This window comes from Silurus aristotelis (genome assembly GCF_946808225.1).
Source record: "Silurus aristotelis genome assembly, chromosome: 15".
Classification (NCBI taxonomy): Eukaryota; Metazoa; Chordata; class Actinopteri; order Siluriformes; family Siluridae; genus Silurus; species Silurus aristotelis.
In genome coordinates this window covers 15,193,683-15,205,986 of record NC_139588.1, presented here as the reverse complement: position 1 = coordinate 15,205,986, position 12,304 = coordinate 15,193,683, and the positions used below count along the sequence as shown (strand labels likewise).

The window sequence follows — 12,304 nt, the reverse complement described above, 5'->3', positions numbered from 1 at the left end:
GCAACACAAGTTTTATTGATTAAGAGATGTCAACACCAGCATAATAAAAATTGTACAAAGTTCACAATTTCAGAATGAAATATCACTGCAACTTGTGATCTTAAACATTTACAGTATCATATCAACCAAAAGTATCATATCAACCAAAAGTATCATATCAACCAAAATCATGCTATGTAATAAAAAAAGAGAGAAAGAGCTAGAGTTAGAGAGCAAGATAAGAAAAAGCCATGTTTCTTTTTCGAATATAAAATCCTGCTTTGAAAATGATTCGTTGAAGTCCTCTTCAAATGGAAACTTGAAACCTGATGAATTGACAATTAATAATAAGAAAAGTACTCTGCATTCAGGCATGTGATACTGTACTTAGTGTTTTCTATTTAAATAGTTACAGATAACATTTTTTAAAATTCGATACTACAATATGTTCGAACAAAAGGTGAGCAGCAAAATTGTGCTTATTGTCCTTTTTCCTGCTTAATTAGTAATGAGAGGTTATGAGTGGAAAAAATTTGCTATCAGTCTATTAGAAGCATTACTACATCGGCAGCTGCATACACAAAGCTTTGGAGAGAAGAGAGAGGAGCTGATCTGTTATTCTGTTCGAATGCATGAAACATGAGAATGATTAGCACCTTGGCTTGAAATTCTTGAAAAAAAAATGCCGTGCTAGCCTAAAAGCGAATAAAGAAAAAGAGCTAGTGGTGACAGAATGGTAACCTGATGTATTTTATGAAAATCATGCTTATTATACACAACCGACTCTTAAACCACTAAACTGAAGCATTAATACAATACTGCTTAATGCCTGCATGTGTTGTCAATATTAAAAAAGAACCAAAAAAAAAAACATGGGGACATGCTTGGGGAGTTTAATATGTTGAGGTCAAGTGCATTTCTGTCTACAACTCTTGAGTGCACATATATTTTCCCTTATGCATCGTGAAGTCATTTCTACTGGTCACGCCAGTGAACGTTTCTGCTTGCTCTGGAACCAATTACTCTAATAGCCATCCATCAATGGTTCATTGAGGATTTTAGGCCTGTACAACATGTCAACATTGTCCAAGTTATTTAAAAGCTTCTGTAAAACCTTACTCCCGTTTCCATGATTCTCAGACTTTAAAGTGCTTCGGATTCACCATAGACAAAAAAGAGGAAAGAAAAAAAGATAAAATAAATCAAGAAAGTGATAATAAAATACAGATTTTCACAAATGTAATAAATACTGCCCTTCATACATGGTACTCTGAAATGACATACCCATAATACTTATGACTGCAACACTGACAGAGAAACATGTCACGTGCTTTGCATCTGATGCTGTTATACAAATGTTTTTTGTTTTTTTTTTGTTTTGTTTTTTTACATGACAATGCATTAGATTGCAATAGTGATGTATTTGATGGTCATGTTAACCCTGTAAGTCCAGCACATACTTATTTTAACATTCACAAACCAATAAACATTTCCAATTCGAACTTCTGGGCACCTCCCCACCCATTTGTTATATATATATATATATATATATATATATATATATATATATATATATATATATATATATATATATATATGAATAACATCAAAACATGGAAACAAAGGTGTCCCTGTGCAAAACAGAGCATGAGAAATGTAAAATTATAATGCATATATGCATTCATCCATTTGGATTTGATCACTCATGTTTAAAACCCGAAAACATGGTTGCAGTAAAAGATTTATACAAAACTCAATACTTTACATTTAGTAGAAAGATTCATCAGTATCCTGTGATGTTCACAATAAGAAAATTGCATATACCCGAACGTTTGCATCCCATATCTAAATAAATGATTGATTCTTTGTCATATATTGCTGATATGCTATTTCACTACCTACTAATACTTCTTTTTAATGCTCATAATAAATTCATAATTTATGCTGGATTGTCTCCTTTATATTATCCATAGTGATTGGAATTAACCAAATGGGAATTACATTTGGAGAATATACAATATGGTCGAAGTTGAAAGATGAAATATTTTCTCTCACAATCTGGGGATTTGCACCAGTGGGTTTCCGTGTCATGATGTTTCACAAAAAAAATGTTTTGATCGTTTTTACATTTTGAAAATGAAACAAATAAAAGACCGACATGTGTAATTCATTAGCGTGCCCACACTGACTGCTGCAAAATGTTTTCTGAACACAATGACAAACCTCTAATAAATTCTTTCATGTTATTAAAAGAAATATGCAGTTTAACATACGCTGAACAACCTACACTGTACGCTTTGAATTCCTCTTAGTTATAAAAGGAAAAGCTTATGTTAGCTGATTGCCCTTTATGACCTGTTATGGAAACCCCTTACCACATTTTCAACACTTATGTCTATCCTTCTTGCCGTTAAGCTTTTTTTTTTTTTTTTTTGTAAAACAATGATTTTTTTTTTTTGTTTACAATTAATAAATACATATACACTAAAATGTGCATACATTAGCAGCTATAAACAATACATCACATTATGTCAGGTCATATGAAAAATGTACAAAACATGAATGTTCCTCAAAACATTTGCCATTGGTAATCATTGTTAAAGCAAGGCAACAAATAATTCATGTTTTTTTTTTTTCTCCTCAAAAGCATAACAGAATAAAATAAACAATGAAGGATAATACAATTAATTACAGCAGCAAAAAATCATAATCATTATCCATACTTTTTACATTTTTTTCCCCAGTTGTATTGTTTTCTTTCTTTTTGCTTATCGGCACTTGCTTACTGCAAGCCCTTAAAAAAATAAAACAAAATGAGGCAGTGGCTCAGGGAGCTACACTTGGATGCCCTGTACAGCTTGTTTGATGTTCTCCAGCAGGGCTTTGTTCTCGGGGCTCTGGTACTGGTCCTGATGCGTATACATATCTGTCAAAGTGCTCACGTAACTGTCAAAATTTTGCTCGTTCATCGGCTCCTGTGGAACAGATTGAAATCAATGAAAGCCAACGAAGGGAGAAGTTTTTTTTTAGAAGTATTTGTGGTATAACAAACACGAGACAGGGAAATGGTACACCTTAGGAAAGGATTATATTGCTCATCATAAATGCACAGACTAAACTGTCCTGGATACTCCATACACCATGAAATAGACAAATTAACAAACAAACAAAAAAGAAAGAATGTGCTATGAGTGCATGCCTTATGGTGAAACTCATGCATATGAGTGTATCAGCACTGATACTAGTGAAATAAAAACATAAATTGCATGACCATGGGAGGCAAGAATATCAACAACCACCAGCTATACAAATGTAATCTGGTTATAATATAACAGAAAACAAGTAAATATGGCTCATAGTATAACTCCATCTGCAAACAGATGCTATAATGTACACTATACACTTTACTATTGCTCTATGAAGGAACACATACAGTATGGACCTTTATTGATATACTGTACATACACACCGCAGTGGGTGTAACGGAGAAAAGGAGGGCTTTAGGGAAAAAACATAAAAAGGTGCAATAAAAAGAGAAAGTTAAACTGTGGAAAATGAATGTCTTACTCTGTGGGGCATCTGTAAACAGCAGTAATTTTTAACAGGGGCCTCTTTCAGTGGCACCGGTTTCTACAGGGGAGAGGTGTAGAGAGAATACTATTAGCTGGACATATAGTTTCTTATAGTTTTTTTCTTTTTTTTTGTTCCCAAATGCTGCAAATCTTGACGAATGGTGTCTGTATACTTTACAGAAATGGACAGCCAAAGGATGTATAGATGCGGACTTGAGGCCCTTATTTGTCAAAGTGGCATAGAAACGAGTGCAGTTTTGTATGAAAGGACAAGCAAGTTTGTGTCCGATTTGTGAATTAAACCTAGCAACATTAAAACAAATGGTCATTTGAGTACAGTAGGCTTCAGTCTCATGGATGCAAGCTCCTGTCTCCACATTTACGTGCCAAATACAAATGACAAATGCTTTTTTGTTGCATACAGTTGTACAAGACTCAAAAGCTAAATCAATTCATACTGATTTATATCTTTTTTTTTTTTTTATACCCATTCTAATTGTCATACACATAGGATGCAGCAATATATAATACTTTATACACTCCTTTTCCTCTCAAATCCATGCCAATCAAACCTATTATGATATCATAAATATCGAATTGAGCCATCTGAATCTTAACAGCTTGTGAAAAAGTTCAGAGCTACAGGTAACCTGTTCACTAAACCTGTAAACCTGTTCACTCTTGCCATCTTCTATCCACTCTTCTTCCAAGGATAGTGCTTAATCTAAGAATGTTCTCTAACTCTGTGTTATGTTGTATATGTCATATATGATTCTCTAAAGCATGAAAAGAGTTATTAACTTTATGGTGCCCCAAAGTATCAAGAAAGATATGTGACTCTATAGTGCCCAAAGCATCAAGTTAGAATATACTCATGATACTCATATACTCAGTGTCTGATGATGGGGTGATTTATATACAGTGCCATTAAACAATTACTTGTATCACAACAAAGGACTGTACTTAACGTGCTTTTTTTTCCAGAGAAAGAATGGATTTTACTGATACCAATTAATAGACTGATAGTATAAAATCGATACTGGATTAAAAACAAACAACAAAAACAAAAATTTTGTTTACTGAATTTAATAGTATTGTTAAATAGTTATTTTTTATTTAACAAAGAAAAACAAACAAATGTAATTTCAATGTTCTGGCCTTTGTGAAGACATTTAAAAACCATTTTAAGCATGACTGGATGTTTGTGAAATGGTCATGCTTTATAGTAAGATTCCATTTGTAACATTAACTGAAGTTAATACATGCTTTAGTGTTATAAGTATTATTTATTGTTTCTTTGTTAATTTCAACATTAACCAATACATTTTATATTAAGTAAATATTAAATTTATCTGTGAACTTTAGTAAATGCACTATGAACTAACATGAATGAAGTACAGCGCGCAGCCTTTCGTGTCAAAACAAACGGCACGTGAAGTCAGGGATTCGCCTCTAGAGGCCGCTCTCCTACTGTATAATGACGGAGGACCTTATCAGCCGCAACAGCGCAGACGCAACCCGGAAAAACTAGTTCCAGCAATCAACTATTGGCGTTGATTAATTGGCAAAACCGATTAATAGGTCGACCTCTAGCCATTTCCATTTAATTTTACAGTTAAGACAGCAGAAGTGATTTTCAAAATGTAATCCCTGTTGCATAAAAACACTGGTTCCAAATTATAATCATTGCTCATACTGATACTAGTTTGCTTGTCTACAATGTTAAAATATTACACACAAATTTACATGCAACAATGACACCGAAACTGATGAATAACGATTCCAATTTGATCACACAACTTTGAGGAACAAGGGCCTATGTGTCCAAGTTTACTTCAGATTCCTAATGGAGAACCCAAAGAATTAGTAACAGCACAGAAACAGCCAACAATCATCAAATGCAGGTGAGATGCGAGGAGTGCCAAGACCTATTGGATTGAATCCCGTTTTATTGATGGTGGAGGTGGAGAACTGAGGAGCCATATTCAGAAGGACATGTTTCAGTTGTTTAGCAACATGGCGTGCATTTAAAACAGGGACTGTCCAATCACACCCTGTCTTGGACAATATGAAGCGCCACGAGCAGACAATGCATGAGTAGATGTCCCGGCGCATTAAGCCATGTTTTTACTCAACTGAAGACAGTCGTTTGAGGTGTGAGTTTGTTTTCATAGAATGATCAGTAAGAAAAGTGACCTAAGCACAAAAGCATATGGAGCTGGAACAAACTCAACAACATACATAAAGAAGCAGATGGCAGAAAGTCAGCTGTATTAGTGACCCATTACACACATTGAAACCGAAACAACTTTCACTGCCGAGTGCTGTTTAAATCTGCAAATTGTAAATGAGCTTTTTCCTATTTTATCCTCTAGCACTGACATTTTAGATCTGAGCTATTTCTGGACCCTTTGAGAAAGTACTTGGTGTAGTGTGTAGGTGAGAAGCTGTCTGTCTGTCTCGTACCATATGAGGAAGCTGGATGTTGGCCAAGCTGTTGATGAGCGACTGGCTGAGGTTAGCCAGCTCATGCAGCAGTGAATCATTTTGTTGCTCAATGGCCTTGTTTTCCTCCTCCATGGACTTCAGGTTTGTCTCCATGGTGGTGATCTGGGCAATGAAAGAAAAGCATTGGCTACAGATGATTGCTCAGATGAGAAATAGGTATAAAAAAAACAAATAAGGCTTACTTGTGTCCTAAGTTTAATCATGTCTGACTCCACTTGATTGTTTGATTCATTAAGATCTTTGATTTCTTCATCCAGCTGTTTGATCTCCTCATCGTTCTCTATTCCTAGACAAGAGCTCAAAAATGACTTAAGTGGAATCTCATGACTCAAAATTGTTTACACACACCAATGATGTTATCATCAAGTCTGTTGGAAAATTAATATGCTTTTCTACTGAGAAATGTTACAATTCATTTAAATGCAATGTACCTTTGCTTGCACGCTGCTTGATTGTAAGCATTTCGACCCCGGTCATTCGTGCTTTCTTCATTGCTGAAGTGGCACGGGGACAGCCGGAAAGACTGGACAGAAAAACATATATATTTTATATAATTTATGCTTTTCCTAATAAAAAAAAAAGCACTTCCTATCCCCCATTTCATACACACCTCCGGTGAGTCAGAAAGCTGCCACTGACATGGCCAGAACCGTCACACCCAGGTGTGGGGCATGTCATGCCATCAGTTTTTCCAGACTTCCATGGAAACGGAGCTCCGTTCACGAAGCCATCTTTCTGACGTTTGGCAGCCAGAGGGCAGCCGGATGCACTGCGATGCGACGCATACTTCCCTGTCACATGGCCCTGACCATCACACCCAGGCACAGGACACCTGCAACAAAGAGGTATAATTATGTACACGCCCTGACTTTGACTTTGACATTTCACAAACATTAACTCTTAATTGAAAACCTACTTAATTGGCTCCTGATCATCCTTGTCCTCCTTGTTATGAATGATTTTAATTCCACTCTTCTTTGCTCTGGGACAGCCTGACAGACTACACACAGACAGAAACAGATACATTTTTTATAATTACATTCTCAACATCCAGTTAAATATTCCATTTAATGTAAATGTTATACATATAAGAAAGATAAACATGAAAACTGAATATATATAACCCTTATTTGTGCATTGTCCATGTATATATCAAATATTAAAATTTTCCTACAAAACACTGGTTAAAAATGATTTGTTTTCCCCAAATAACTGTCAGTGTTACTGGAAAATTGTAGAAGGATCTTTACACAGGCAAGCCTGCATACAAAATATTTCCTCAATATCCTTAGGCTTGTGCACCACCCTCCACAAGTTTTTTGGATATGTAAGATCTTTATCATATAAGCTTATATTCATAAATACTACATTGTTAATACAAATACCTATACTGTAAAGTTTACTGTATTTATCAGACACACCTATACGTAGACCTTGACTGAATGTGTGTGTATGTGTGTGTGTGTTTGTAGTTACCTCCTGTGTGAGGCATAGTTTCCAGTAATGTGCCCTGAGCCATCACAACCCGGAGTAGGACACCTGAAACAGGCATGAACAGCCAGACAGTGAGAACTTCTCATCAGCCCACAAGTACACAACATAACTTTTTTAGGCATGATATCATAAAAACTTACTTTAAATCCTGTGAGTTTGTTGTCATCATACTACACATGCCTTTATCAGATAACTGGCAGCTAGAGAGTCTAAGATGAAAGTTCAGCAAAAGTTAATGGACAGTTATAAAAATCCAGGCTAGATGACAATTATACAGCACATCTCAAATTCTCATAAAGCCTTTATTAGATAAAGAGTGTAAAGTTAGCTTCCTTACGTGAGGAGTTCTTTTTTGCTTTCTTTGCAGGGAGCGAATTTATGTTTGGGGCTGGGGAGGGACACCTCACTCGGGTACTGCTGATTCTCCAGCAACTCCTGGAAAGGGTCCAGCTCATCCTAGCAGGGCCAGAAAAACTCAATAAAGCACTTACAAGTAATAATAATGTTGCCTATGTATATGGATCAATCCTAGTTTTGTATTAAATTTCAGTCAGTTGGGAGTTTTTTGTGTTCATTCAAAATCCTTTACAGGACTAGATAAGAATGAATAACAACTTGCTTGATTGAATTAACTTGATTAAATGTCTTCAATACTAAAGTTTTCAATGCACTTCAACAAAATCTGAAGTAGTTAAAGTTGTAAATAAAATCAAATTCTTTCAAACACTTCTACTCCTTACCACTAGATGTCTCTGGAGGACTTTTGGTGGAATAGTGGCTAACTCTGGTGGTCCTCCCCTCCGTGGGTTTTATTCCCTGACACGCACCATATGTCAAAATGTAAAATATGACATATATCTCATATCTGCTTTATCTACTGCCCCATTAAAACCTGAGAGATTACTCTCTTCCACTAAAGTGCTTGGTATATGGCAGCCAACTAAAGACTAGCAGATCCTGCTCTACCATCCATCTGTATAAACTCCAATAAAGCAGCACTGCTCCCAGGTGGGATCTGGAGGCTGTACCTCTTTATGGTCCTCGTCCAGGCTCTTAATCTTGGTGTAGTCCACTGGCAGGTCCCAGCAGTCTGAGCTCATCTGGTAGCAGCGGCTGTTGAGCAGTGCTTGCCGCTGTGGAGACATGGGCTGCAGGGGAGTGAGCACCGTGCCCTCACCCATGCCCCCTGCACGACCCACACTCAGGTCCAGAGTCCCACTCTCCTCCACCTCCTGCTCCTCTGGACTCTGGACAGGAGAACCGAGGAGACAAAGAGCATAAAAGAATGAAAGAAGGCAAGCCACAGTAAGGGAAATGAAAAAGACAGGACCGGAGAAGGAACGGAGAAAAGGAGAGGAGAGTGGGAGGAGAGAATATGAGAGGAGAGGAGTGATGTGATGTGAGGTGAGAATGCAAGGAGAGGATGGTAAGATAGAAATAGAAAATAAAAGAGAAATGGAAATGTTCATATACGTATTAGGGCAGAAATTTAATTTAAGCCATAGTATATGAATACAGAAGATGGTGGAAAAGAAAGAAGAAGTAAGGAGAAGAAAGGGGAAGAAAAAGGAGATGAATAAAATATTGTAAAGGAAAAGAAGAGATCAAATGAGAAGACCAAAAGTTACATTAGATGAAATGATGAAATGAAAAAAGAAATTAGGAATTTTAGAGGTTATATGCATGGCAGAGGAGGAAAGGGTGGGGCATAAAGGAATAAATAAGTAAAGAAATAAAAAATGTATGTTGATATATACATATATACAGTAGAAGCAAAAACTTGCACCACAATCCTACATCTCCATCTGTAGCCTTTCATTTGTGTTCAATCTGAATCATCCTGCATTTTCTCTAGACTACAGTGAGCCCCAGTGTCCTAACACAGAGGTCACACCGTTCCTTGTGAGCCCAATGAGAAAACAGGGCAAGTCTGGACCAGAGCTAAAAGCACCATCAATCCAACCTGTCTCATACAGGGAAAGAGTGAGAGACTCAAAGATTGAGAGATATTGAGAGAGAAAAAGACAGCCAGATGTAAAAGGCAGAAGCAACAGAATTAAAGCGAACGATAGAGAGGGCAGAATGCAGATGCTGCACCAATTACGGCACTGTTGTCAGATGCAGCTTCTTACCGTTTGTATTATCACTGCATTCAGTGTGTCACTATGTGTGTGCCACACAGTGTGTATGTGTGATGAAAAGCATGAGCTGTTCAATGTGGCATTAAAAAAAGAACACACCTTTTGCACCACTTGAGCTATACATTAACACTGCATTGAAACGAGACTAACTCAGAATAACTCAGAGGCATGGAAATCAATATATCATGAAGCCAGAGCGACACGCAAAAGTCCTTTTGTGTGAAATAAAAAGCCGTGCAGGGTCAGAGAGGTAATATAAAAAAAAGTGTGTCATTCAGAAGTAATAAAAAGTTTGAAAAACATATAAATAGAAAATATGTGTGTATATAAGAGAACAGGTGTTAAGGCCTCACCTGTGCTAGGAGCTCAGGGCCTTTGGCACTCAGGCTCTGGGGCATCTCTCGGCAGCGTGTGGACAGGTTGAGGATGGCAGTGGCGGCCATGTGAGCGGCCTCCATGTCGTGTGTGTAATCGAAGCTGCTTTTGCTGCAGGTGCTGCTGGCGCTGCTTCCTCCTCCTCCTCCTCTTCCTTCTCTTCCTCCCCCACAGCTTAGGCTACTGCTGCTGCTGGGAGCGTAGCTGCTCGTTGTACTGCTGGCCGGACTCGAGGTCTTACAGTACCGCTTGGCTGGCAAACCCACACATACACACAAAAGCATAAATTTGCGGTCATATGTACACTAAGACAGAGACATATGAGATATGACACATGACTTAAAAGAAAGTACATGTAAGTAGATTAAAAAAAAACAATGTTGGAAAATGTTGGAATAAAACAACAGATGAATAGATGGGTAGATCGGTAGACACCTACAAGACTCGCTTATTTGATGGTCTGATGTTCCATGATGAATGCTGAAAGCAAATGAGTCTGAGAGAGAGAGAGAGAGAGAGAGAGAGAGAGAGAGAGAGAGAGAGAGAGAGAGCGAGAGAGAGGCATAAAGAGAAAAAGCAGAGAGAGAAAAAAAGAGTGATAATGCATTTACATTTTGCTAACATACAACAGGAAAAAAACATACATTGTTCAATGTTCAGCTCGAATTGTAGGGAAATACTATGTCCTTTGTCTAACCAAAAAAGGGTTCTTAATATTAATTCTTTGTACACATCTTAATACATTATAAATACGATTTCATCAAATGCCTTTTGGTGGATTTTTAGTACATACTTTCCCTTTTTTGACAAAAAAGCCTGAAATGGAATTGAATTAGTCTCTCTTACTTCACTTTTAACATGGAAAGAAAAAAGGGTACGAAAGCAGGGGATTACATTTTTTATGGAAAAACAAAACGCAAAAAACCCAACCTTTGATGTTAGACTGGTTTTAGTCTCAGAAAACGGTACATTAAACATTATTACATAATATTTTATAAATATAAAAAAAAAAATCTGTCTAGTCATTTGGAATGAATGTTAAATGGAATTGGTGATTTTGATCTCCACATTCTGAATTCACTCAGGACATCTGCACACTAGTTGTTGTATACACCTTAAACAGGGGCCAAAATAAACACAGCTTTGGAGACCTTTATTACTTCCCAAGCAAATTATGACAAATCCTGCCTCCTGATCTCAGAGCAGTTTCCAATAAATAATAGTCTTTATTTTTTGACAGGTTATATACAGTATGTACAGCTAAATATTATAATATAAGAATATACATTAAAAATATTTGTTTGTACTGAGAGTCTGCATGACTTGATTGAGACTGAAAAAGCAAGCTTTTTTCCCCTTCTTTTTATAGACCCAACCTCCTCCATTGTCTTTTCATTCAATAAGGACTCACACTGGAATAAAAAAAGCCTGACCTACACTGATTATTTTAGAATAATGCCTTCACTGCAGCTCGCCAAATATTTTTCAAGCCTTGAGGCAAAACAAACACCACAGTGGGAAGATTTTGTGGGAAAATATCTACATACAGTAAATACATAGTCTTCAATGCTGATAGATGATTATTCTTATTCTTATATATATATATATATATATATATATATATATATATATATATATATATATCTTTAGTTGTTCTTGTTATTGTTGTCCGAATAAATAAAGCATTCTGATGGTTATTTTGACTTCCAGCTGTTACCCCAAGTACCTCCAGAAGATGCTGCATGACTATATTCCCTGAAGTGGCAAAGTGTAATGAGGTTGCACTCACCATCATATCCTCTTGGTGAAGTGTCTCGTCCATGGTTCTTCTGTGCGAGCGAGCGCTTGCTGTAGGCATGAGGCTGGCCATCGTAGCCGCCTCCGTAGTCAAAGCTGGTCTTGGAGTACTTCTCCAGCTCCTTGGCTAGATTGGAGCGGGGCGTGCTGGTGGAGACGTTATTTTTGTAACCGTACTGTGGGATCTCCAACTGTTTCACAAAGCACATAGGCCTGGAAGATAATCATCGACACAGGCGGGAGGGGAAAACCCTGCCTGGGCATCAACGGAACTAGTACAGAGTCTAATTAGCTTAGAGACGCTGCTATGAATTTATGACAACACTTCAGCGTCGTACACCTACTCTGAATTTGAGTCTATGTCTACTGGGGGATTCTTTGCATTGTTGAGTCTGCAATAAATATGTCTTACTGTATTACAGCATAAATACTGCCATT

General features: G+C 37.1%; 1 protein-coding gene across 13 annotated transcripts in view; it reads right to left on the bottom strand.

Annotated features, from left to right (window-relative positions):
* Nucleotides 1-2,731: 2,731 nt before the first annotated feature.
* myt1la (myelin transcription factor 1-like, a) overlaps nt 2,732-12,304 on the bottom strand; it is a 50,267-nt gene continuing 40,694 nt past the window's right edge. For 2 of the 13 annotated variants that reach the window (XM_083562229.1, XM_083562224.1), the window contains exons 11-24: nt 11,859-12,079; nt 10,509-10,565; nt 10,048-10,322; nt 8,582-8,800; nt 7,891-8,009; nt 7,694-7,762; nt 7,536-7,598; nt 6,976-7,059; nt 6,670-6,891; nt 6,491-6,582; nt 6,242-6,345; nt 6,018-6,161; nt 3,547-3,609; nt 2,732-2,954 (exon numbers count right to left, since the gene is read on the bottom strand). In XM_083562229.1, the coding sequence (XP_083418355.1) occupies nt 2,814-2,954; nt 3,547-3,609; nt 6,018-6,161; nt 6,242-6,345; nt 6,491-6,582; nt 6,670-6,891; nt 6,976-7,059; nt 7,536-7,598; nt 7,694-7,762; nt 7,891-8,009; nt 8,582-8,800; nt 10,048-10,322; nt 10,509-10,565; nt 11,859-12,079 (1,873 nt within the window). In that variant the 3' untranslated portion in view covers nt 2,732-2,813. The remainder of the gene's footprint in view (nt 2,955-3,546; nt 3,610-6,017; nt 6,162-6,241; nt 6,346-6,490; nt 6,583-6,669; nt 6,892-6,975; nt 7,060-7,535; nt 7,599-7,693; nt 7,763-7,890; nt 8,010-8,581; nt 8,801-10,047; nt 10,323-10,508; nt 10,566-11,858; nt 12,080-12,304) is intronic. The other 11 variants (XM_083562235.1, XM_083562232.1, XM_083562228.1 and 8 more) reach the window with 6 other exon arrangements.